The 24,887-nt window shown below is 43.5% G+C and overlaps 1 protein-coding gene across 2 annotated transcripts in view; it reads left to right on the top strand.

Annotated features, from left to right (window-relative positions):
- WDR37 (WD repeat domain 37) overlaps window positions 1–24,887 on the top strand; it is a 160,088-nt gene that overhangs the window by 57,048 nt on the left and 78,153 nt on the right. For both annotated transcript variants that reach the window (XM_077268541.1, XM_077268540.1), the window contains exons 3-6: window positions 2,206–2,383; window positions 14,154–14,250; window positions 15,765–15,860; window positions 19,671–19,735. In XM_077268541.1, coding sequence (XP_077124656.1) covers window positions 2,246–2,383; window positions 14,154–14,250; window positions 15,765–15,860; window positions 19,671–19,735 — 396 coding nt within the window. In that variant the 5' untranslated portion in view covers window positions 2,206–2,245. The remainder of the gene's footprint in view (window positions 1–2,205; window positions 2,384–14,153; window positions 14,251–15,764; window positions 15,861–19,670; window positions 19,736–24,887) is intronic.

Here is a 24,887-nt window from a genome sequence, read left to right as displayed (position 1 = left end):
CGCTGATGGTTCTATAGAAGAAACAGAGTAAACTGAAAACACCCAAGAAATAATGTAGAAAAAATGTTTAAAAATCAGGACACTTTATTGAAAAATTGAAAAATCTAAAAATGATACAGAAGATTTTCAATAGGGAGGACAAAACTAGAAACAGTGCACAAGCAGAACCACAAGGACACAGTAGTCCGGGTCCCCCAGAGGGTATTTACCATAAATGGGAAACCGATGATCAATAACGGTATGAATAGTGAAGCGTGTAACAGTGTCAGATATCTATGGGTAAATAAGTATGGTGCCAAAAAGGTATGTATGGGCCCCCGAAAGAGTGCAATGCTGACCCATGGGCTGTGATCTGTAGACACAGTGAGAGCAGAGGGGGCTTATACAGAATCCTACATCAATGTGACCAGTGCAGGGGGTCTATGGACAAATGTACGTATAAGGAAGGACCTGCGAAAGTAACAAACATGTAACAAATGTCACCATGGAAAGGCAACAAATACAAATAAAAGTGCAGGACTAGAAGGCTCTCATGTATTGTCTGTGTACACTGTAGACTCCATAGTATTCCTACCAACCAGTGGCACAAGAAAATAAAAAGTATGTAGCTGACCACCACGCATGGTGCCGGATAATGCACTTTATATCCAGCTGGTGGAGCTCAGCCAAAATGCAAAAACATTAAAAAAAAATATTTTCTGCCACATACATCCAATAAAAAACATTTTCTTCATTTAGATTTCCATTAAAACAAATGGATCCATGTGCCAAATGTAACACTGCCGCGTTTCTGGAGCGACTACCATCCTTAATCATAGGAGCCCAGCTACACATGGCAGCCAACCAGACCTTAGGTCACCAGGTGTTGGAAAAGTGGTGCCTGGAAGCGGAGGTCTAGGGCAATGGGGCCACTCTTCCTCTGCTGCAGTTTTGATACACAAAGCTCCGATGTTGTATGTATTGATGGGGGTCCGAACACTCACCGTGCAGATGACCACCCGCTTGGCTCCGCTGAGCTGCAGATTGTAGCTTGCGAGCAGGGCCCTCACTCCTCTTGGTATTTGTTGATTTATGTGATTATTGTTATACTGTAATGTTTTTACATTTTAGAGGGGACTTGTACAGACCATAAAGCGCTGTGGAATATGTTGGCACTATAGAAATAAAATTAATAATAATATTTATTAATGTTATCAGTGGAGGTAGGGAATAAACCGCTGCCAGACTGCACTTGGCAGCAGCTTATCTCCCTCTGGAATAAAGGGTCGGACATCCTGATATTAAACATGCCTGGTCCCTTTTTTCCTGCTGATACCTGCCATACCGCACAGTCAGTGGACCCCATATACTCACATTAGAGGGTGGGAAAGTACAGGTTTATCTATACGGCTGGAGCACAATCCCATCCGCATCTTCAGCTGTCAGGAGGACCCGGTGCTGTTCCTCCGCCTCCTCCTTATTCCCTGCCGTTGAGAAGAGCAGGGTCACCTTGCTCCGCACAGCGTGTCCTTGTCTGACTCCTTTACATCCTATTTATACATTGGCGTTCCTATATGCTAGATTTCCTATACCCTTATTCTTTCCTATATCCTCAGACTTGTCCTGGTTAAAGGGAACCTGTCTGTCAGGTTTTCTCCATTCATCCACCACCACCACGTTACTCAGCTCTGTAATATCTTGACCATCATGAAATTAGATAAATTGACTGACTCGACACTGAAAAATATAATAAACTATTACATCACGCTCATGAATGTATGTCAGTTTCCTCCAACTATTCATCTGTGATGTCCATCCCTGTGACGAGTCATTCCATCCTGGCTGTAATTATGCAGATTGTGACCTAAACCAAATCCAACTTTTTTTTTTTTTAATTACAAAAAGTCACATGTTTTTATTTAGTGTCATAAAATCTGCTCAAAAAATGTCATACCTACCGGTACATAAAATCACTCTGGAGGGAGAATAAAAAAACATTTGCTCAAAAATATTACCAAAATGTTCAAAAATCCCAGGAGAACACATAAAATGGACAGAAACTAAAAGAATGAGATGCAAATTAAAAACACCAAAAGCTAAACAAGTAAAAAATGAATAGTAAAGCTGTTTAATTTTTTGTTTGCTTTTTTGTTTTTTATTTTAATTATTTTTCTATATTTGTATCCTCGCTTCTTAAAAGCTTGTTCTTGTTTTTTTTCCCTCTAGTTTTTCTTCCATCCTGCTGGGAACCACAAAGTGAGGAGGGATGCCCACTGAAAGTGGAAGCTGGGCAGCTGCACGGCAAACTAAGCAGAAGCGCAAGTCCAACAGTCTGACATTGAAGCGGACAAATAGCTCGGAGCAGGAGCGGCCCAGTCTGCATCGGGACATGCTGGAGGGCCAGGTGAGCGCCTCGTACCAGCGCCAGAGGGGGGAAATAGACCAACGTTGCATTGAGTTCCGCACAGGCTCAGAATTATGTTTTGGAGATAGTGAAGATTACATGAATTTTGTGAATGACGGGTTTTGGTAATTGTTGGATGTCGATTCTTCCCCCCCCCCCCCTTCCCCCCCTTTAATTGGGGATTTTGCTATTTTGCTTTTTAAGACTGTTGCCCGCTGTAGTAAGATCTTAGCAGCCCAAGTTACAGGGGTAATCGTCCATTTTTGTGCTGTGATGGGCCTAGTTGGTCCCAGCGATCAAGGGATAATTCATGTGACCACTGGGACGGTACTGCAGCCTCTGTTTTATATACTGTGCTATTTGAGCACTAAGTGAAAAGATAGGGGTGGACGTCACATCCAGCCTTAAGTCAAAATCTTCTCATTTTATTAGAAATCCATTACATTAAAATCTGTGAAGTGGTGAAGGCCTTATCACCCCGACGCGCGTCTGGGGCACAGTGCTTCCTTAGTCATAGAGCTACTTGAGCGCTGTGTATAGAAATCTGAGCAGGTAGAAGCAGCCTCTACCACTTGTTTCCTGGAATCTCCATTGTCTGACACCTGGTGTGCGATTTTGATGGTTGAGCTGTTAAGCTCCGCTATTGATGGCTGCTGGCAAACAGATTTAAATTTTATTTTATTTTTTTCCATAAATCAATCGTATATGTGAAAATCTGAAAATTTTGTAATATATCTAATAAGTTAAATTTTCTTCTTTTACTCTCAATTTCTTACACAAATCTGTATTCGGTGGAGACAGAATTTCACATCATTGAGATAGAAATGACAGTTGGTGCTTTTAAAATTCTACGGAGGAGGAGCCGGAGGCAGGTACTGATATTCTGGGGCAGGTTTACCTGACACACCAGTTGCAGTTCTCCATAGAAATTAGCTTATGCACCGTGTACACCGAAAGCTGTCAGTTAGCCACGTGAGCGGAGTTATACAGAGCCAGGAATTAAGAATAGCAGATCTGCGGTACATAAGTGATTTTTTCTTTTTTTTTCTTTTTAAATCAAAACCACAGCAAGTAGCCCAACAAGTAATCGCTGTAATCAGGATCTCTGTCAATATTTTATGCTATTCTCAGATTAAGAAGCATATACCTTTCATTCCAGGGCTCAGTTTTGTCTCTTAAGTGATATGTGCTTGTGTCCTTGCTGTAACACCTAATATTTTCTTCATGCAATCTGTTAAAATGCCATGTGTTTCAAGAGCGGACGCTGACGTGATAGTTCTCCTGTGTATGACGGGTGTCTGGGACCCCTCTCCTTACATATACATCCATCATGCCCCACCTATAAATACTTTGGCACATTAAAGAGAATCTGTCGGTAAGATCAACCCTCCTAAGCCGTCTATATGGGCATGTAGGTCATAGAAGGTTGAATATACATGTAATGATACCTTGATATCTGCAATCTGAAGTCTTATTCCAGAGAAATCCATGTCTTTCTTATTTGGTAAATGAGCTTTTAAGATCTGTGGGCTGGACATAGATCTCCCTGAGAATCTGCCTCCAGAGCTTATTTTAAGTTAAAGCTGGAGTGACCAGTTTGAGACATGTAATGACTGACAGTCAGCTCTCCTGATTTACTTGTCTCACACTGGTAACTCCCCCTCATTTATAATAAGCTCTGGAGGCAGATTCTCAATGAGGTCTATGTCCGGCCCATAGATCCTAAAAGGTCATTTACCAACTAAGATAGACATGGATTTCTCTGGAATAAGACATTGGATCGCAGATATCGATGTATCATTTTATTCAGCTTCCTATGACCTACATGACCATATAAACGGCCTAAAAGGATTGATCCTATTGATGGATTCCCTTTAACATAAACATTTTAATTATGCGCACATGTGTAAAACCTGTACATGTTAAATGGGTTTTCCAATTTGAGACGGGTTCTATTTCCGGGCGCAGTTTGTTGGGAAAAAACTTCTGGTTCTTTACTCGCCCTCCTTGTGTCCAACGCTGAATCTCTACCGCTGCTCCCAGTGTCTGTTACTGTCTGCAGTGCTCACTTGACATTGACAACACTGCAGTCAAACAGTGAACTCGACGGCTCTGCACAATTAGATAGTACGAGTTGTTAAGCGCTATGATGGGCTGCAGCGCTGTCAACGTGACACAGGCACAGCATGGGCCCAAGGGAGGGGATATAAAACACAGATCAAAGACCTGAACTTTCCGACATGACAGCTGTTTGTTTTCACGAAATTTGTTGCTCTATATAATTTTTCTCCTGCTCTGCATGGAGATATCTTACAGTAAGCCTGTAATCAGTTCTTCTTGTCCTCCCCGTCTGGAGTAACTCATGTACATGTATCGGTAATCTTTAACCTCTGTGTTGACCGCTCATCCCGCAGCTTGGTATTGCCTTAAATAGGTCTAAGTGAGGAGAAGGATTTGGAGAAAAAATAGCCGTTTCCTTGACTTCTGATGTTATCTGCATAATTTTAATGGAATTTTTATCTTCTATCCATTTTTAATTTCCTTTATTAAAAATGCTACCACACACATGCTACATTTGCCCTACAAAATGGCATCAATAAAATGCACTTGTGTTGGATGTCCATACCATAACCCAACCGCCACCATGTGCCACTCGATTCACAATGCTGACGTCCGCAAACCGCTCCCATACACTCAGTCTGCCATCTGCCTTGTACAGTGAAAATCAGGATTCATCCATGAAGAGAACACCTCTCCAGCGTGCCATACGCTATCATATGTGAGCATTTGCCCACTCAAGTCGCTGCAGTCAGGAGGAAATCCCGATGAGGACGACGAGCTGCAGATGAGCTTCCCTGAGAAGTTTTCTGACAGTTTGTGCAGAAATCCTTTGGATATGAAACAGAGGGTTGCAGCAGCTGTCTGGGTGGCAGATTTCAGACTATCTTTGAGGTGAAGATGCTGGATGTTGAGGTCCTGGGCTGGTGTGTTACATGTCTGCAGTTGAGACCTGTTGGATGTACTGCTAAAATTTCTGAAACTCCTTAGGAGACTGCGTGTGGTAGAGAAATGAACATTCAATTCATGGGCAACAACTCTGGTGGCCATTCCTGCAGTCAGCATGCCAATATTACACTGCCCCAAAATGTGTGGCATTGTGCTGTGTGATAAAACTGCACATTGTAGAGCCACCTGTTATTGTGGCAGCCTAAGGCACACCAGTGCAGTAACAATGCTGTCTAATCACCATCTGGATGTGTCACACCTGTGCAATAACCATGCAGTCTAATCACCATCTGGATGTGTCACACCTGTGCAATAGCCATGCTGTCTAATCACCATCTGGATGTGTCACACCTGTGCAATAACCATGCTGTCTAATCACCATCTGGATATGCCACACCTGTGCAATAACCATGCTGTCAAATCACCATCTGGATGTGTCACACCTGAGCACTAACCATGCTGTCTAATCCCCAACTGGATATGCCACACCTGTGCAATAACCATGCTGTCTTAATCGCCATCTGGATATGCCACTCCTGTGCAATAACCATGCTGTCTAATCGCCATCTGGATATGTCACACATGTGCTATAACCATGCTGTCTAATCGCCATCTGGATATGCCACACCTGTGTAATAACCATGCTGTCTAATCGCCATCTGGATATGCCACTCCTGTACAATAACCATGCTGTCTAATCACCATCTGGATATGCCACACCTGTGCAGTAACCATGCTGTCTAATAACCATCTGGATGTGTCACACCTGTGCAATAACCATGCTGTCTAATCACCATCTGGATGTGTCACACCTGTGCAATAGCCATGCTGTCTAATCACCATCTGGATGTGTCACACCTGTGCAATAACCATGCTGTCTAATCACCATCTGGATGTGTCACACCTGTGCAATAACCATGCTGTCTAATCACCATCTGGATGTGTCACACCTGTGCAATAGCCATGCTGTCTAATCACCATCTGGATATGCCACACCTGTGCAATAACCATGCTGTCTAATCACCATCTGGATATGCCACACCTGTGCAATAACCATGCTGTCTAATCACCATCTGGATATGCCACACCTGTGCAGTAACCATGCTGTCTAATCACCATCTGGATATGCCACACCTGTGAGGTGGATGGATTAGCTTGGCAAAGGAGAAGAGCTCACTATCACAGATTTACACAAATTTGTGAACAATATTTGAGATAAAAAGGTTCTTTGAGTTCAGAGATGTGAGCAAATGTACAAATGTGTTGCTTTTTCTATTTTTGTTCAGTGTACGTTGAGAGAAGCACCCCCATATACTGTAGGCAGGGCGCACAAACAGCATGATCTTAGCTGACATTCTTTATTCTAATGCCCATCTAAATGGAAAATTTCTTCCTGTCTTGGTGGTAAAAATAATTTTCCTGGCATCTGTGCGGGTGCCCCCTGCACTCTTGTTCTTTCCTCCTATAATTAGTGTGTCTTGCTGCTAATTACTGTGCGTGTTTCTTTGCCTGTAGAGAATAGCTGGCTATTGTTATGGCACAGAATATATTTAAAGAATGTCCATCATTGTACGTGAAAGGCGATGTATCACAAGGCCGGCTGTACCCCTTATTCCTCTGATGCCAGCTCTTTATTGTGGTGGCTGCACATTGCCGCTTCATATTAAATATAGAGATATAGACGAGTAAGAGGGGATTCTGACCCTATCTTTCATGTTAAAGAGGACCTGTCACCAGCTCCAAAGTGGCCAATTATTGCCTTAATTTATTTATTTTTTTTAATTTTGTTACAAGGGGTCGTGGCTGACGGGATTCTCTGGGGGCATGTCTACAGTCTACTTGACTCAATTACCCTGTAAGCACCACCCACTTGTAAAGACTGTAATAATGAGCCCTAATAAAAGGCTGATATCACTGGAACTGTATGTTGGATTTAAAAAAAAATATAAAAAAAAGAGATTCCTCATGGGAGGAGCAGGGAAACAGACGATCAAAGCTACTGAGCTGATCCTCTTTAAGTGTGCAGTGCACTCCTTGGTTAGTCTGGATTGGAGGGCAGTAGGGTTTATAAAGGCTTGTCCTGCAGGTGAACAGATCGATTTGAGGCAAATCAATTTTTTTTCTAATCTCAAAGTATATTTAGATTTGTCAGAACTCAACTTTTTTGTGGCTCTATTCACCCAAGTTAAGCAAAATAAAGGCCTACATTTTAGAAATGGGAAGTTCTTGAAGGGAGTCTATCACCCCCCCAAATGCTTATTAAACTTCTATGTAGGGGACTTGGCTCCTATAATAAAAGTATCTGAAGTATACGTCTTTGCACATCGTGCAATGTTAAGACCCCTCAGTTTACACGCTGAGCTTGTCTGATCCTATCCTGCAGAAGAGATACTGTAACTCCAATTGCTGAAAAGATAACTACTAGCTGTAAAAGAGAGTTTTCATGACACACTGTGCATCAAAGCTTCCAGAGTATGGAGCCACATAGCCTCAAACTGGTCGGATTGGTCATGCTGGCACCAGGCTGCCATATAGAAAGGAAAGAAGATGAAGGAAACAGTGTGGCGCGTTTGGCAAGGTTTTGCTACGGAGCCTTGGCTGATGGCATTTATGTGGATGTGACGCATAGCACCTGCCTAAATATTATTAGAGACAAATGCACCTCTCCCTGTACCGGAAGAGATCACTGGAGCAGACTTCCTGTTTCTACATTGCATAGAGTAGAGATAAGAGAAGAATTTTCTCTGTGGAAAGGCAAAATGAGCAATTGTAAATACACAGTGCTGTATAATATATGATGACTGCAGTATATTAAGAGGATACAAATATTGATGGAAGGAGAAGTGCTTCTTTAAACGTGGTCATACTTTACTTTCTAGTGACTTTCTAAAAATGTCAATGAAGGGTAAGCAACTGCAACGGGCTGCCGTCCTTCAGACACAGGAGGAGTAGGAGGTAGACGTTCTGGTAGAGTGCGCTGCTGTGAAAAAGGTGTAGTTCCATGTGTGGTTATACTTCAAGTAACTTTTATTAACACGTTTCAGGTTCATATTGAACCCTTTCTCAAAACTGAACTGCATATATGAATGGCCCCTTTCTCCAGATACGCAAGACCGTTTTTTATAGGTAATGAGAAAAGGAAGTGGCCTTGTGTTCTCTGCTGCACCTTGTTGTGCATATGATCTCCGCACTGAGCTGCCCTGGTCCGGGACGCACCACCAAGGATGAAGGAAGAAAAATAATTTCTCCAGTAAAGATACTTGTTAAAATATAACTTCATGTTTTATTTGTAACATTTAAAAAAAAAAAAGTGTGACATGTTGGCAGACCATCTAGTACTCCCAAAGCAAACTGACGGATTTCGAACATACAATGTTATTTATGGTCTGAATGGTCCACTCCAATAATTTTTTTGCTTCCTACCGAAAGTGATATTTGGGACATAGTTAGATCCAGTAATATTTGGACAGTCACACAAGTTTTGGCATTTTCGATGCTTGAGTAAGGTTTTAGGAATTACTGGTCAATAATATGTAGCTGCGTCTTTTTCAAGGGACCAAAAGTAATTGGACAATTATCTCAAAAGCTCTTTAATGGGCTGCATGGGCTATTCCCTCATTAATCCTTTATCCATTAAGCAGGTGAAAGGTCTGGAGCTGATTCTAGGCATGGCATTTGTATTTGGAAGCTGTTTGTGAACCCACAACATGCGGTCAAAGGAGCTCTCAATGTAAGTGAAGCAGACGATCATTAGGCTGAGGAAAAAAAAGAAAAAACATAACAAAAATGTTAGTAGTGGCCAAATCAACAGCTTGTTACATACTCCAAAGAAAAAAGTTCACTGGTGAACTCAAAAAGGGCCTGGATATCCAGGAAAAACCCCTTCACAACATCCACCCAAGTGAAGAACACTATCCAGGAAGTAGGAGCTTCAGTATCTAAGTCTACCATAAAGAGAAGACTTCATGAGAGCAAATACAGAGGGTCCCACAAGGTGCAAACCATTAATCAGCCTTAATAGAAAGGCCAAATTAAACTTTGCCAAGAAAACATCTTAAGAAGCCAGCCCAGTTCTGGAAAAGCATTCTTTGTACAGGTGAAACTAAGATCAAACTACCAGAATGATGAGAAGAAGAAGAAAGCATGGAGAAGTCTTCGAAAGGCTCATGATCCAAAGCACAGCACATCCTCTGTAAAACATGGTGGAGGCAGTGCAATAGCATGGGCATTCATGGCTCACAATGGCGCTGGGTCACTAGTGCTTATTGATGATGTGATTGAAGACAGAAGCAGCCGGATGAATTCTGAATTGTACAGGGCCGTACTTCTGCCCAGAATCAAACAAATGCAGCAAGATTGTTTGGACGGCTCTTCATGGTACCGGTGGACAGTGACCCATAACATACTGCGAAAGCAGCCCAGGAGTTTGATTCTGCCATTGCAGAATATTCCACTTCTTTGCCTCAATCACTTAAATGGCATCTCAGTTGCTTCATTTAAAATCCAAAATTGTGGCATGTAGAGCCCAAATCAGAGATTCGGTGACTGTCCAAATATTTTTGGACCTAACTGATTGGGGTCTGCTGGAACCCGCAAATATCTCACGTGTTGCCCGGAATAAGAATTCTCCATTCATTCACAAGGAATTAACAAAAAGTGGTCAACAGATTTCTAACCTCTCGGAGAGCGTCGCGCATGTCCGGCCTCCTCCGCGGAGAGTGCCGCGGACAGCTGTGGATTCCAGCAGTGGGACCCGCATCTACCAGGCGTTTACGGCATATCCTCCTGGTGATGGCCCATTATTAATGCTGATAAATCTGTAAATACATCCTATGTCCTGCTGACTTTTTGGGTTCTATGGGGGTGTAGCTGGATTAGGATTTTGCACCTGTCACACCTTGTAGCTATGAATGTAGAACGAGCGTCTGCTGTTTTTCCTAATTTACAATGAGTCACGGACTATTTTTAGAGGATTTAGAAGTGAATGTTGATCATAAAAGCGTCACTTGACCTTTCTCGAGCAGGAAAGGCAGCGGCTCGGTCGGAAGGAGCTGGGAGCCAGATCCTCTGCTTTGTTCCATCGCTTTCCCTGATGCTTTGTGTATGTGGAGCTGATTTGTGCTCGGGTTTTAGGCCGCTCCTGTGTTTACAGCACGGTCAGGTTTCTCCTTTTATGTCCATTTTGGGCTGATTTTTGTGTCTAGTTCTCAGACCTGAATCTCGTGAAGGTGAAATGAAGCAGATGCTGAGCCGAGGGATCATTGCTCTCGTTAAAGTGATTAAGGTGGCTAGAAATGTTTTATTTGATTATGTCCTTCACTGAGGCAGATGGGCGGACATTGCAGATTCCGGACAGTTCTTATAAATGCAATGGACTCTATATTTGGAGCACCTATTCGTAAGGAGAAATAAATTAAACTTGAAAGGTCGTTTACACTTATTTATTTTTTTAATTTTATAACTGACGCTAGAATAATTTTACAACTTAAAGAGAGTCTGTTACTACAAAATGACTGTTCAAACCAAGCAAAGGCACTTGGCTCGATCTCAGCGTGGCCAAATATTTCAGTGCACCCTCCCATCTACTACTTTATTTTCCATCACCACCCTCTTTTAGCTCCAGAAAAGCAAGACCTGTGATAGAAAACCAGTAAGATGGAACGAGCGTCCATGCTTGGTTTGAACAGTCATTTTGTGTACTTATTCTCGCCACTCTTTTTCAACATTGCTTATGCCAGTATCCATGCTTCCTTTTTAGTGACCATTGAAGCCAATTAATGGCCACAGCTTTAACTGCATCCAATAATTACACCAGGGATACTGGATGTGGTAGGAAAACATATTATAATTATTAGATCTTACTAGGCCCTGTTAACAAAATATAAAAAAATAAATATATGATGGATGTCTAGCTTGCCCCCCGAAGGGGTGTAGCCGTTAACTCCCAATTCAGGCCGTCAACCATGAGGCTTTTGCACCTGCCCACACTAAAATAATATTGCAGAGGCCGGATCCAGCGATCTTGCAAACGTTGTAGTAAAGAGCTTGTAAGCCTCATTATGCTTGCCTAGGAAATCATCCATCGCTGGTAGACCACAGAGGTGGCCGGTAACCTAGGAAATGAGCAGTACACAATAGAAATAAAAATCCCTCCATTCTTGAAGATGATTTTTAGTAATAAGTACGGTAAATTGCCACGGTGCTTGTTTTACCCTATTACGAAGACGACCTATCGCCTACATCACAATCCAAAGCATTGACCTTTTTTTTTTTTCTGTTAGTAAAAATCCTTTACATACATCTAGATGGATGTTTGCAGATGTGTTTCTCCAGCACATCTGCCTCATGTGAACAGATCTCCTAGAGTATGGTTTCCACGTTCAGTATTTGTTGCGGATTGGACACTGCGTATGTTACAGCATAGTGCATGGGTTTTTATGAAATCACGTCTCCACTATGCGTGCACAGACGCCTCCGGCTCCCCTGCGTATACGCACATGCGGCACGTCTTTCTAGACTGCAGCATGTCTATTTACAACGTGGAGACGCAAGATAAATATCACAGTCCCATGTATAGGATGCGGTGATTCCGCACGGTTCAATAAACACATGCGGATTCACCGCGCTTACAAAAGCCGGCGGCGCTGCCAATCTGGACACATACCCTTATAAGTCTGTTGCTGAGAATTAGAAAAAACTTTTGAAGAAGAAATAAATTCTCCTGAATAAACTAAATGCAGTAATAATTTTATTTCCTATTTGCATCCGATTAGCGATTTTTCGCTCTTCTGGCCCACACGGAAAAGTTCTCCTTTATGATTTCATGTAATAGGTGGGCAGTCAGATATTACTCATGAGTCACTGGGGAATTAATTCTATTTACTCTGCGCATTAGAGCGCCATGTGTTACCGAGCGCCTGCTGAGGTATTCATGGTTAGTTTTAGTAGTATTATTTTTTTTATGTATTTACTTTTAATTACTGTTCTAATCTTGCATGTTGCAGCAATTAACGTATTCAGCTTTGCTTTCTTAGTTTTTTTCCAAGTACATATGGGGAGTGTCCTCTACAGTAGGAGGGAAGGACAATCAATGAGCCAGCAGGAGGGGTATGGGAACAGAGGGTCCATGGTTGGGTTTTTATTACTAATCAAGTTCTGGATTAATGTATCAGCACATTTTCTTTGCCAACGTCAAATTAAACCTTGAAGTTTAAATGCCGTGTACGAGCTACACAAACTTTTCATCACTACAATTTATTTATTTATTTTAAGGTATATGATCAGAGACTTGCCTGCAGCTCATAGTTTCCCTACAGCAATAAATTCTTCAAAATTGATTTGCTTTAAGTTAATGCTGAGACAGACGAGATATTGATCTTCCCCTGCACGGTGCAATTTACTGCTACAGTAATGCGTGTTTAAACACATGCTCTGCGGCTGAGCGCTCATACACAAGCAGAGATTGAATTTCTGTGGCAGCCCGGGGTTGAAAGCATTGGCTTTTTATAGATTTCACATGAGAAGACTGTATGGAGCAGTGTAGGTGATCTATGGGAATCGTGCTGTGCTCATGTTATAGCAGTAACTATTAGGGACGTCGGATCTGTCCATTGTAATTGTTGAAGAAGCTTCTGATGACGTCGGGTTCTGCCGCCTTTGTGCTGCTCTTTGTGAGTTTCTGGTAAAACTGTTGGGAAACTTTCACACTGTGTAATTGACGGTATATTTTTGGATGCCTTAATGCCTATGTGAATAAATATTTGCATTAGTTAGTGTACACTGTGAAAAGAGTTTCCTTACTCTTCTGGATATCGGCTTCCAGTTTAGGCGGCTTTCATTCTGTCTTTGCAGTGTCTCTTGCACTCTTGCACGCTCTCTTGCTTGTGTGCTCGTGTGCGCTCTCTTGCCTGTGCGCGCTCTCTTGCTTGTGCGCGCTCTCTTGCTTGTGCGCGCTCTCTTGCTTGTGCGCGCTCTCTTGCTGGTGCGCGCTCTCTTGCTGGTGCGCGCTCTCTTGCTGGTGCACGCTCTCTTGCTGATGCGCGCTCTCTTGCTCGTGCGCTCTTTCTCTCGCCCCCCCCTCTCTTGCTCTTGCGCGCTCTCTTGCGCTTGCCCCTCTGTCTTGCGCTCGCCCCCTCTGTCTTGCGCTCGCCCCCTCTGTCTTGCGCTCGCCCCCTCTGTCTTGCGCTCGCCCCCTCTGTCTTGCGCTCGCCCCCTGTCTTGCGCTCGCCCCCTCTGTCTTGCGCTCGCCCCCTCTGTCTTGCGCTCGCCCCCTCTGTCTTGCGCTCGCCCCCTCTGTCTTGCGCTCGCCCCCTCTGTCTTGCGCTCGCCCCCTCTGTCTTGCGCTCGCCCCCTCTGTCTTGCGCTCGCCCCCTCTGTCTTGCGCTCGCCCCCTCTGTCTTGCGCTCGCCCCCTCTGTCTTGCGCTCGCCCCCTCTGTCTTGCGCTCGCCCCCTCTGTCTTGCGCTCGCCCCCTCTGTCTTGCGCTCGCCCCCTCTGTCTTGCGCTCGCCCCCTCTGTCTTGCGCTCGCCCCCTCTGTCTTGCGCTCGCCCCCTCTGTCTTGCGCTCGCCCCCTCTGTCTTGCGCTCGCCCCCTCTGTCTTGCGCTCGCCCCCTCTGTCTTACCTTGACTTTTGCCCCTGTTGATTGGTTTTTGACTTGCGTGTAGGAATCTGCATATTAATTATTATATTTGTGTGTTTTTGTATTTTTCTTATTAGGAATTAATCTTCTAAGTTATGATTTATTTATTCCCCTCCCTTCCATAGGATTCCAAGCTCCCGTCATCAGTGAGAAATACCCTCCTGGAGCTCTTTGGGCAAATAGAAAGGGAATTTGAGAATCTCTACATTGAGAATCTAGAATGTAAGTATTGTAAGGAAGACCTGGTAAAAGGTTCGGACACGCTCCGACCTCGCGTGTGCCCATAATAAGAGGAGACATGTAGAAAGTTGTATTCCTTTTTTGTCGGCCGGGTTCACAGCAGCTTTATTATTCCTGGCTGACATTGGAGACATTTCATGGTCGGGAGGAATCTTCGTCGGCGCTCCCAAGAATTAGAAATAACATACAGATAGCGAGGCTTTGATGTTCTTGCTGCAGTTTTGTAACTTTTCGAGACTTTTGTAGCTATGAGAATATTTACTTTATAAAAGTATTTTCTCTTGGAGACGGCTGCTCGTGTCTTTACATATTTTTCCTCATCCTTATGGGTTTGGTCACTCTTCAGGAATGGAACAGTGTGGTTAAAACTGACAATTATCGAGGAGATTTGCTTCTTCATTCATTAGTGTTAATTAATATACCGTATGTGTAATGGTGAAATCGGTAGTAAATCTTCTCAATGATGGTTGTGTTTTTTCTTTATTTGTGATGCTTATTGTTGGGGAAGAGCAAGCTCTGATTTTCCGCAGTCTCATAGACTATGAACGTCAAGCATGCGCAGTAAGCTCACTCGTTTGAAGATATGGCTCTGCAGATTCTGGTTCCTGGGTTCCAGAGCTTTCTTTGGGGGTGGGAATTCCTAAGAGTTTTATCAGTCAGACCTCCAGTGATCAGTAAGTTATCTGTTATACTATGAATAGGTGATAATTTAGAGGGGTTTTCACTATTTGACTGTCTTTCATATGTCCTAACCCTTCCTAACGGTCAGTTTTCTAATATACTTTTATTACCTGCACTGCTCCTGTGAGCGCATCTCTGTGGGTCGTATATTCTGCTCTTGTCCTACAGGCTCTGCCACTTCTGATCTAGGGCCTGGAATTGGAAGAAATGAGAAAAGCTCCTGATTGGTGGGAGCTGGGCTACCTATCAATGAGTGAGAGTATTCTGTGATGTACTGACTGACTCTTCACAGGCCGTACACCGCCAAGATGACGACAGGAAGCGAGCGGCTGCACTTACTATGTATTGAACTCTGACTGTTACAGCCAACTGCGCTGCTAAGTTGATTGGAAGCGATTGACTGCAGGGGTCAGTAACAGCAGTCAGTACATAGTGAGCGCCCTGAAATCACTCCCTCTTGGGTAACATCCATTGCTGCACACTCGGCTGTCCGCTAAGGAGACGAGGGAGTGATTGCAGGGTGCTCACTTTGTGCTGACTATTCATTCCAATGGCTGGAAGCAAGCGGCTGCAGGTAGAATGTTGCATTATTTTCCTCCTGCAGCTGCAGTTCCAATTGGACTGTACATGTTTAAAATGGTATTTACCTTCAGATTACCATTGTGCCTGCGGGTAAATGCTCTTTTTTGTGTTGTTGTTTTTTTCAGGTTTCCTTTTAGGAAACAAAATCTAAATTAAATTGAAATGTTTCTTTTGTTTTAACTTAAAAAGCATGATCCCTTCTATTGCTAATGGCTTGTTTTGTTATATTTAAGTGCGACGTGAAATAGACACATTGAACGATCGCCTGGCAGTAGAAGGACAGACAATCGATGGGGCTGAATTAAGCAAAGGTCAAATGAAAACAAAAGGTAAGTAACCATGAAGTCGGATAAATCCCGATGCGGGCTGTGGAATGTAATCTGGGCAGATGGAGCTTTGTTTCTGCGGAGTACATATTCCTGGCAGGACACCTGATCCACCATGTTTTAAAGGGAACCTATTAGGCGATTCATGTTGCTCAAACCACGGTCCGCATCAGTAAAAGCCAGATTGCAGCCGAGTATGTATTATCGTGACACACTGTGGTAGGTAATAGAAAACCTAGTTTAACCCCTTAAAGCACCACTCCAACATTTTTTTTTTTTTTTTTAATTGTAGCCCTGGAGTGTTGCCGCTAATCTATGTTCCCTGATCCTAATGATATATATTATCCGCCTCCGTCTTCAGCTCTTCTCAGCGCCGCTCCATCCCGCTTGCTATCATGTGACCGCAACTTCTGACTGGCGGAAGTCACAAGCTCGCAGTGTAAGTCTATCAGATCCTCAGTTTGGTTTTCATAGACTTACATGGAGTTGTGACTTCTGGATTGCTCCCATAAACACTGGACCTACAACCTGTAGAGCACCGAAGGGAGTGGTGCCGATAACAGAAGAAGATGGCAACTGGTTAGTATAAGACTAGGAGCAGGGAACGTAGAAAAGTGGCACCACTCCAGTGCTGCAATAAAAAAACCGCCGGAGTGGGGCTTTAACACAATATCATATATGTGCATGAGATTGCAGGGGTGAGTGAGTGAGGAGAGGACCCCCAACACACGTGTCTGTTTGACGCAGTTGCTGGGCATCAAAGGGACACTATTGCAGAAGGGGGCCTGCCATCTTGGTACTCCTCTGAAGCTCCGCTACATGCTGAGGTTCAAAGAAAACCAAGATTTACACTACATACTGCCGTATTGTGATATCGCAGAACACAGTATAAGCAGGGGCGGGGGTTGGGATCGCACCCAGGTTATGGAGCCCCAAAGGTCCCTTTACCCCACATGAACAGACTATTACTATTAAAGATTGTATTAGTTGGGGGCCCCCATTGTAGATTTTGCATTGACGCCCACAAGCTTCAAGTCACGCGTATAGGTGATCAGATGAATGGAGGTTAACGTTCCCTAAGGGAACTAAAAAATAAAATAAAACATTTATTTAAATTTTTTTTTTTAATTGTAAAAATTGAAATCACTCTTTCTGAAAATATAAAATAAAATTAGTTTGTTTGATATCACAGCCTTCATAAAAGTCCGATCTTTCAAAATATAAAGTACAGTAACTCAATCAGTAAACACTGTAATGAGATAAGAAATCAAAACTGAAATGTTTTTAAGTGTTTTTCTACCACTTCTTTTACTATGAAAACACAATAAATACAGATCAAAATATCATATATATAGTCAAAAAGAGACAAGATGGGGATGGCTGGAGCCTTAACCCCTTTCCGACGTGCGCTGATGCCGGACTCTCCCCTTTCCGGGCACATGACAGCTGATCTATACACTTGACATGTGCCTGCAACAGCCGCAGATGGAATCGCGATCCACCCGAGGCATTTAAATCATGCTTACTAGAAGCACTTGGCTAATCCTGCCCATTGGTGACCCTGTCACATGATTGCCAGTCACCGATGGGTCGGCATGACAACCAGAGGTCTGCAGCAGACCTCTATGGTTGTCATTGCCAGATTGCAAGTGAGCATTTCTGCTACACACAGGTGATCTGATCATCGCCTGTTTGTAGCAGAGGCGATCGAAGTACTGCAGCTTCTAGTCACCCATGGAGACTATTAAAGCATGCAAAAAGTAAAAAAAAAAATGTTTTTAAAAATATTAAAAGAAATATAAAAGTTAAAATCACCCCCCTTTCGCACCATTCAAAGTAAAACAATAAAAAAACATGAAACATACACATATTTGGTATCGCCGCATTCAGAATCGTCCAATCTATCAATAAAAAAAATAAAAATGAACCCCATCGCTAAACGGTGTAATGAGAAAAAAATTAATAACGGCAGAGTTACTTTTTTTTTTTTTTGTCGCCACTACATTGCAATAAAATACAATAACGGGCGATCAAAAGAATGGGCTAAAAAAAATAAGTCCTCACCCAACCCCAGATCACGGAAAATGGAGACACTACAGGTCTCGGAAAATTTCGCCACTTTTTTTAAACCAAGTTATGGATTTATTTTTCACCACTTAAATTAAAAAAATAACCTAGACATATTTAATGTCTATAAACTCGTAATGACCTGGAGAATCATAATCGCAGGTCAGTTTTAGCATTTAGTGAACATGGTAAAAAAAAAACAAAAAAACCTTTGGAATTGTACTTTTTTGCAATTTCACCGCACTTGGAATTTTTGTCCCTTTTTTCAGTACACAATATGTAAAAATCAATGGTGTTCAAAAGTACAACTCGTCCCGCAAAAAACAAGCCCTCATATGGCCATATTGACAGAAAAATAAAAAAGTTATGGCTCTGAGAAGAAGGGGGGAGAGGGAGGAAGCGGAGATGCAAAAACTGAAATACCTTTGGTCGTTGAGCTGTTTTTTCTGACACTCCGCAGCGTCAGCTCTGATTTCTGCTGACCGTGGTTTGGGCTCCGTGGATCAGCTGACCTGTTCCCTTTAAGTGAGCAAAAGGGAAGTGAAGTAATTGACAACTGAGAAGTTTGTTCTGCAGGAAGGACTCTGCCGCTGTATCCGATGGCTGTGGCTTACTGTCTCGAGGATATTGACGTAGAACCACAGGAAAGCCACAGACTGTCTACTTCTCTATTACTGGGCTGTTATGGTCGAGCCTGTCATGGCAGCTGCTCTTATACCAGTGGGCATATTCACCGTATCTTGGGGTCATCTCATAGACAACATTCGTCACCTATCTATGGGATAGTGTGATCTTTGAAGTTCTGATTACCGAGATCCCCAGTGACCCTAAACACAAGGTTTCAATGTCCCCTGTGTGAATGGAACAGTAGTGCACATGTTATCACATCTCCATTCACTTCTATGGGAACATTATTGCACATGTGTGACCACAATAGACTCTGAATGTCATGGTGGTCACACATGCAAATTTCTGCTCATTCAAATGGGACTTTTGGAACCCCAATGTTCAGAATGTTAGGGGTCCCAGTGCTCGAACCCCCAGTGATCATACTTATTTACCATTCTGTGGATATCTAATCAACTTCGTTTGTGATATCCCCGTTAACGAACAGTCACATTGTATATACCGTAAGTATATCAAAAGATGGCATCAATGGGCTTCCATGAGTTGGGATTAAAGGGTTAGTCCTAAATTTCAAAACCTTGCTCATTTTTGGGTGTCTGTCTGCAATCCCTAGATCAGGACTTGGCAGCCCCATCTTGAATGGAGCAGAATGGCACATCATCCTCTCCATTTATATTCTATGAGACTGTCGGAGGAAGCTGAGCACAGTAGTCAAAGATTTTTGGTAGTCCCATTGACAATTAATGGAACGGAGGTCGAGCGTGTGCAACTGTGCTTCATTCAAGATGGGGCTGCAAGCCTCAGTCTCGGAATTGGTGGAGGTTCCTGGTAACCCCATTTTCTTGTTTTCAGTGCAATATCTACCAGTGACTACTGTTCTAGTAAACTAAAACACAAAAATTGGTCGCAGTGGAAAGTGCTGAAAGCATATTCCTTTCACACTTCTGAGAATACATGTAGGGGGTAGGTGAGGATAGTGCGGTTTCAGCATTGTGGGGCAGGACGTTCTCCCAGTCTGTCTATGAATTATAAGGATGGATGTCTATTTGTATTAACACCGCCATGTAACATAACACAAAAGGTATTTGCTAAATGCTTTTTTTTTTTCTATCTTTGCAGCTAGTCACAGTACAAGCCAGCTGTCACAGAAGTTGAAGACCACCTACAAAGCGTCAACTAGCAAGGTAAACCTGTATATAATATAGGAGTTTTAGGTTGGGGTGTGGGTTGCGCAATTGCACATTTGTGTTCAGGATTTTCCTTCTGTCTGACATCCGGAAAGGGGTTGTCTGATATTAGCCTGAATCCAGAGTCCAGGAAACGTGGACCTGGTCTCCTGACGCAAGCTCAGTTGTTTTGTGGGCATCTACCAAGGATGGTTGAGTTCTGGTCAGGAGACACGCAGCCAGTCTGGACTTTATGGTCTATACTCGGACTCTGTTTCATGGACGTCTGAATTTGAGTTTAAAACCTATATTTTTATACCCTAGAAGGGCTTTTTCAGGATTTTCATCTTAAGGCCATCGTGGAGAGTGTCTCGCTCTAGAGGGACCTGTCTTGTACTTCATTACATAGACAACCAATTCAATTGAATGAGCACCACATGATGTTTAAAGGGATTGTACCAAGTTTTAAAGTTATTACCTGTTCACAGAATAGATGGAGTGCGACTGTTGGGACCCCCTCTGATCCCGAGAAGTGGACTCTGCAGAGCCACATCTGAAGATAGTGTCGGTCAAGCATGTGCACCTCCCCTCCATCTATTCACTATGAAATAGCCAGAAATGGTCGAGTGCTTTACAACTAGTAGGGATTGTCCAAAGTGTTGGACTCCCCCACCCCAGTATTAAAGGGAACCTGTCACCCCCAAAATCGAAGGTGAGCTAAGCCCACCAGCATCAGTGGCTTATCTACAGCATTCTGTAATGCTGTAGATAAGCCCCTGAAATATCCTAAAAGATGAGAAAAAGAGGTTAGATTATACTCACCCAGGGGCGGTCCCGCTGCGGTCCGGTCCGGGGACCTCCAATCTTCTTACGATGACTTCCTCTTGTCTCCACGCTCCGGCGCAGGCGTACTTTGCAGACAAAGTACTGCAGTGCGCAGGCTCAAGGAAAGGTCAGAGAGGCCTGTGCACTGCAGTACTTTGCTCTGCCCTCAACAGGACAGCCAAAGTACGACTGCACCGGAGCCGCAGCATGAAGACAAGAAGAGGACGTCATCTAATGAAGATGGGAGGCCCCGGACCGGACCGCGACGCCCATCGGACTGGACCAGCAGCAGGACCGCCCCTGGGTGAGTATAATCTAACCTCTTTTTCTCATCTTTCAGGATACATCGGGGGCTTATCCCTGATGCCGGTGGGCTTAGCTCATCTTCAATTTTGGGGGTGACAGGTTCCCTTTAACGTTTCTAAGTGGAAATTGATCACCATGAAGAAGAGACATGGCGCCAAAAGTGTCTCTATTTATTTATTTCTATCCTGCATCATTTTTATTTATTTATTTTTTTTAAAGAACAGCCCGATCTTTATGGTGGTGGTAAGTGCATTGTCAGACCGATCTGCCGATGTACATACCAATCTTTAGCTCTACCTGCATTTTCAGATGACCCCATAACAATTACTGCACACTTTGCCTAAAACGCAAATTCTTTGTGTTCTCTTGTGCTTGATATAGCGATTCCATTATTTCTCAAACAAGGCACGCCGGTATCGCAACTGCAGAGCGCGGAGCTGGGAAAGATGGGGTGGAGGCTCCTGGGTAACTGGTTTCTCTGTGTGCATGTGTGAATGTGGATGCTTGATGCTCAGCAGGGGTCAGCAACCTGCAGCCACACTGGCGCCCCTTGCTGGTAATTTGAGGGTACTGCTGATGGAGTTCGTTCATTCCTGGGTGGTCGTACATTGCTTACCCCTGATATGGAGACTTGAAATCTAATCTTCAGAGGCATCATATCTATCAACTGTCTTCTTCTAAAGTCGATAGTCGGCACAAAGGTCTGAGTTATGATGTGAATACTGATGGTTGTTATTGGCGTCTGGTGAAATATATGACGCAAGCCTCCGACAGGACCCCACATTTGGGTGTATAATCCTCTCCAGGTAGGTTGCCGGTCAACATTGAACATACACATTATGTAGGCTCAACTACTCACAGGAGTAGAAGAGGAGGATACCTGATTACTCCAACCTGGGCAGCTGCCTGCAAGTCTCTTCTTTCTCCGGGCATGCTGAAGGCTCGAGACTCTTGGCGCTGCACCGTAATACTGTTTCTACAAAGCATGTTCTGCATAATGAAAGGTCTGTATGGTTTGCTTTAATGATGGTAAGGCTGGCCATGCACATTAGGTGGCTTATATGTGTTCTGTATTGGTAATTGATACAGGTCTTCGGCCGTAATTCTGATATGAAGAAATCCGCTGCCTTCACTGCAATTTGAAAAAGGACAAGAATTACAATCCAAATAATCTGTATAAGTTTCTTCAGCTTCAAAAATAACAAGCAAACAATCCCTGCATGTTTTGTGCCTGTCGAACAGCCGTGAGGGCTCGAACATAGTATTAGATCTCGACGAAGATTCTTTATTCGCACTCAAGCATGTTTGGATAAACCTTATCCGAGCACGTTCGCTTATGACTAATCGTTATATCGAGCTCCTCTGGCTGTTGTGACCTGCTGAAATCAGCCAGAGGTTCTCTACTAAGTCCTAAAGATCCTTGTCATAAAGTGGTTGAATTATTCGGAGTCAGTAAAAGTGGCATATTGTGCAGAACTTGGGGAAACCACTTGTTGTATTAGTTGTATTGAGCTATTTTAAATTGTTCTTGTTATTTGGGTTGTACATTTTGCTAATAGACCTAATTTTCAACAAGGGTTAAATAATTTTGATTGCAATTGTATATGTGATCAGAGTGCTCTTCAAAATACTAAATGACATGGTCGTCTGTCCATCCCCAGGCCAGGCTATCGATCCTACTCTCCAGCCTTGGCAGTATGTAGGTAAATCAGTGGATACAGTGGTGGGCCTTTGGTTCCCAGTATGGCCACTAATTGGTTGAAATGCCAGAGTAGGAGAGGAGACAGTCAGGGCACCCAGCCAGCCGTATGGTGGAGCGGCGGGTGTTCGATAGGTGGGTATGTGCGATTTATTTTTAAATCCTACTCGTCCCATATATAATATGCAAAGAGCAGTGGAAACCCTCATTACTTTAATACCATACTTGTAACCAGAGTGCGGTATTAATATTTTGTTCTCCTCTGGCTGATGGATGGTCTCGGCAGCATGGTCACACCATTGAGCAGTGTCGGGATCCTGCCGTCTACTCCATGGGGTCCTGGTAATATAATGCTGTGCTTACTTCTCAGCCGTCCGGGTGTGTTACAAGTGGAGCAGTTGCTGTTGTAGAAGGATGTAATGGAGAATATACTTATACTATTATGCTGGTTAGATGATGCCACATTCCCCCCACAATAATCTCCCCGGTATAATACGAGGCCTAAATGAATGGACTGAATAGAATTTATAGAATTTTTTTCTGGTCCTTTTTTCCTTTTTACACTTGTCCGTTTTAATCCAACACTTTGCCTGCAGAAAGCCCATGTATCGTGTATCAGCCGTAGTTTAGCCCCATACACTTGAATGGGGATCAGCTAAAATATTTGACACTTTCTAGAAGAAAAATGCCTTTCCTATTCTTTTCCCATAAAAACAAACCCTTGTCTAGTGGATAATTAAGTCGCCCTCCTTTCTGAGCTCCGGGCACCCTGACACCAGCGCTGCCCTATCCTGTAGAAAAGCTCCAGACTTCAGTCTCCTAAGCCGCCATAGTGTCTGCTGCAAGCCTCCTATTAATCGATAACCCGCTAGGTCTCTTCCCAATTCTGCTTTTACTTCTGTTCCCTTGTTCTGTTATAGAAATAGAAGTGAAAATAACAGCAGTACCGGAACGAGTACACCACGGGAAAACTTCCTTAACTATAGTAGGGTACATCAGGTTGTAGTATGTCCGACATTTTACAGGAGAAAATAGAGCAGGAGGTCTGTCGTTTTTTGGCGGAATCGACATAGGGTAAGATGCTTCCAGCACAGTTGTGAACAGGCCCTTATCGAGGTTTCCCAGAATAAATATTCTCCTGTATTCATACGATGGGGATAAGATACGAATTGCTGGTGGTGTGTCCGATGGGAACTATTCTCTGGATCTCGAACATCTCATTTTGCCTTGAATGCAGCGGAGGGGCACTTGCTCAAGAGAAAGCGTGGAAAAGGCCCAGTACAGCAATGGCTGAATGCAGCGGAGGTCGAGCGTGCGCTCCTCTGCTCTAAGGCCCCTTTCACACATCAGTTTTTTGCTATCAGTCGCAATCCGTTGAATTTTGGAAAAAAACGAATCTGGCGACTGATGCCGCCGGATCCCTTTTTTCTCATAGACTTGTATTAGCGACGGATGGTCTAACGTTTCATCCGTCGTTCGCCGGATCCGTCGAAAATTGTTTGTCCAGTGGCCGGAGACAACAGACAAAGTGACGTTTTTTGTGTCCGTCGAAAAATCAGACAGCGACGGATATGTCGCCGTCCGTCGTTTGCTCGAATGGTAGCCTATGGGCGCTGGATCCGTCAAATGACGGAATCCGACTGCAGATTCCGTTTTTTTTAAACTGAGCGTGCTCCGATTTATTTAGGATCTAATTAGCCTGATCAGTTAGTCGGATCTGTCGAAAAAAACGAATCAGTCACATCAGTTTTTCACAATCTGCGACGGGTCGGTCTAGCCAGTGGATTGTGACTGACGGCAAAAAACTGATGTGTGAAAGGAGCCTTAGACACACTTGTGCAGAGTCTGCTTCTTGGGGTCCCAGCTGTTGGACCCCAGTGATCAGTAAGTATTCCCCTATTGCAACCAAGCTGTAAGCCAGTTGTGCACATCTGACGAATGCTTCCCATACAGATGCCGTACTGGTGTGCTTGTCCTCCGAATGGGGAGCAGGGCGTAGGCTGCTGTCAGCCTGTTTTCTAATCGGCTTATCTTCTCTTAAAGCAAAAGGATAAGGGATTGAAATTCTTTTTTTATTATTTTATTGGTATCTATCAGAGAAGGCCGCCTGACACATCAGATTATTGGCTAGCCCAGACTAAATATGCAGGTTCATCCAAGCCCTTAAATAACTGGTATATTGACGATTGTAGTCTATAAGATTAATGTTTTTTGTAGGATCTGGTCATTGTTTGTGTTACACGGCTTCATCAGACCATAAAATATGGCACTTTGTGGCTTTATAGGGAACATGGCAGCGTCCAATGTGCCAGTCATGAGAAATCTAGTGTACAAGCCATC

Source organism: Ranitomeya variabilis, chromosome 6 (genome assembly GCF_051348905.1).
Source record: "Ranitomeya variabilis isolate aRanVar5 chromosome 6, aRanVar5.hap1, whole genome shotgun sequence".
In the NCBI taxonomy this organism is placed as follows: domain Eukaryota; kingdom Metazoa; phylum Chordata; class Amphibia; order Anura; family Dendrobatidae; genus Ranitomeya; species Ranitomeya variabilis.
This window is presented reverse-complemented; position numbering and strand designations above follow the sequence as displayed.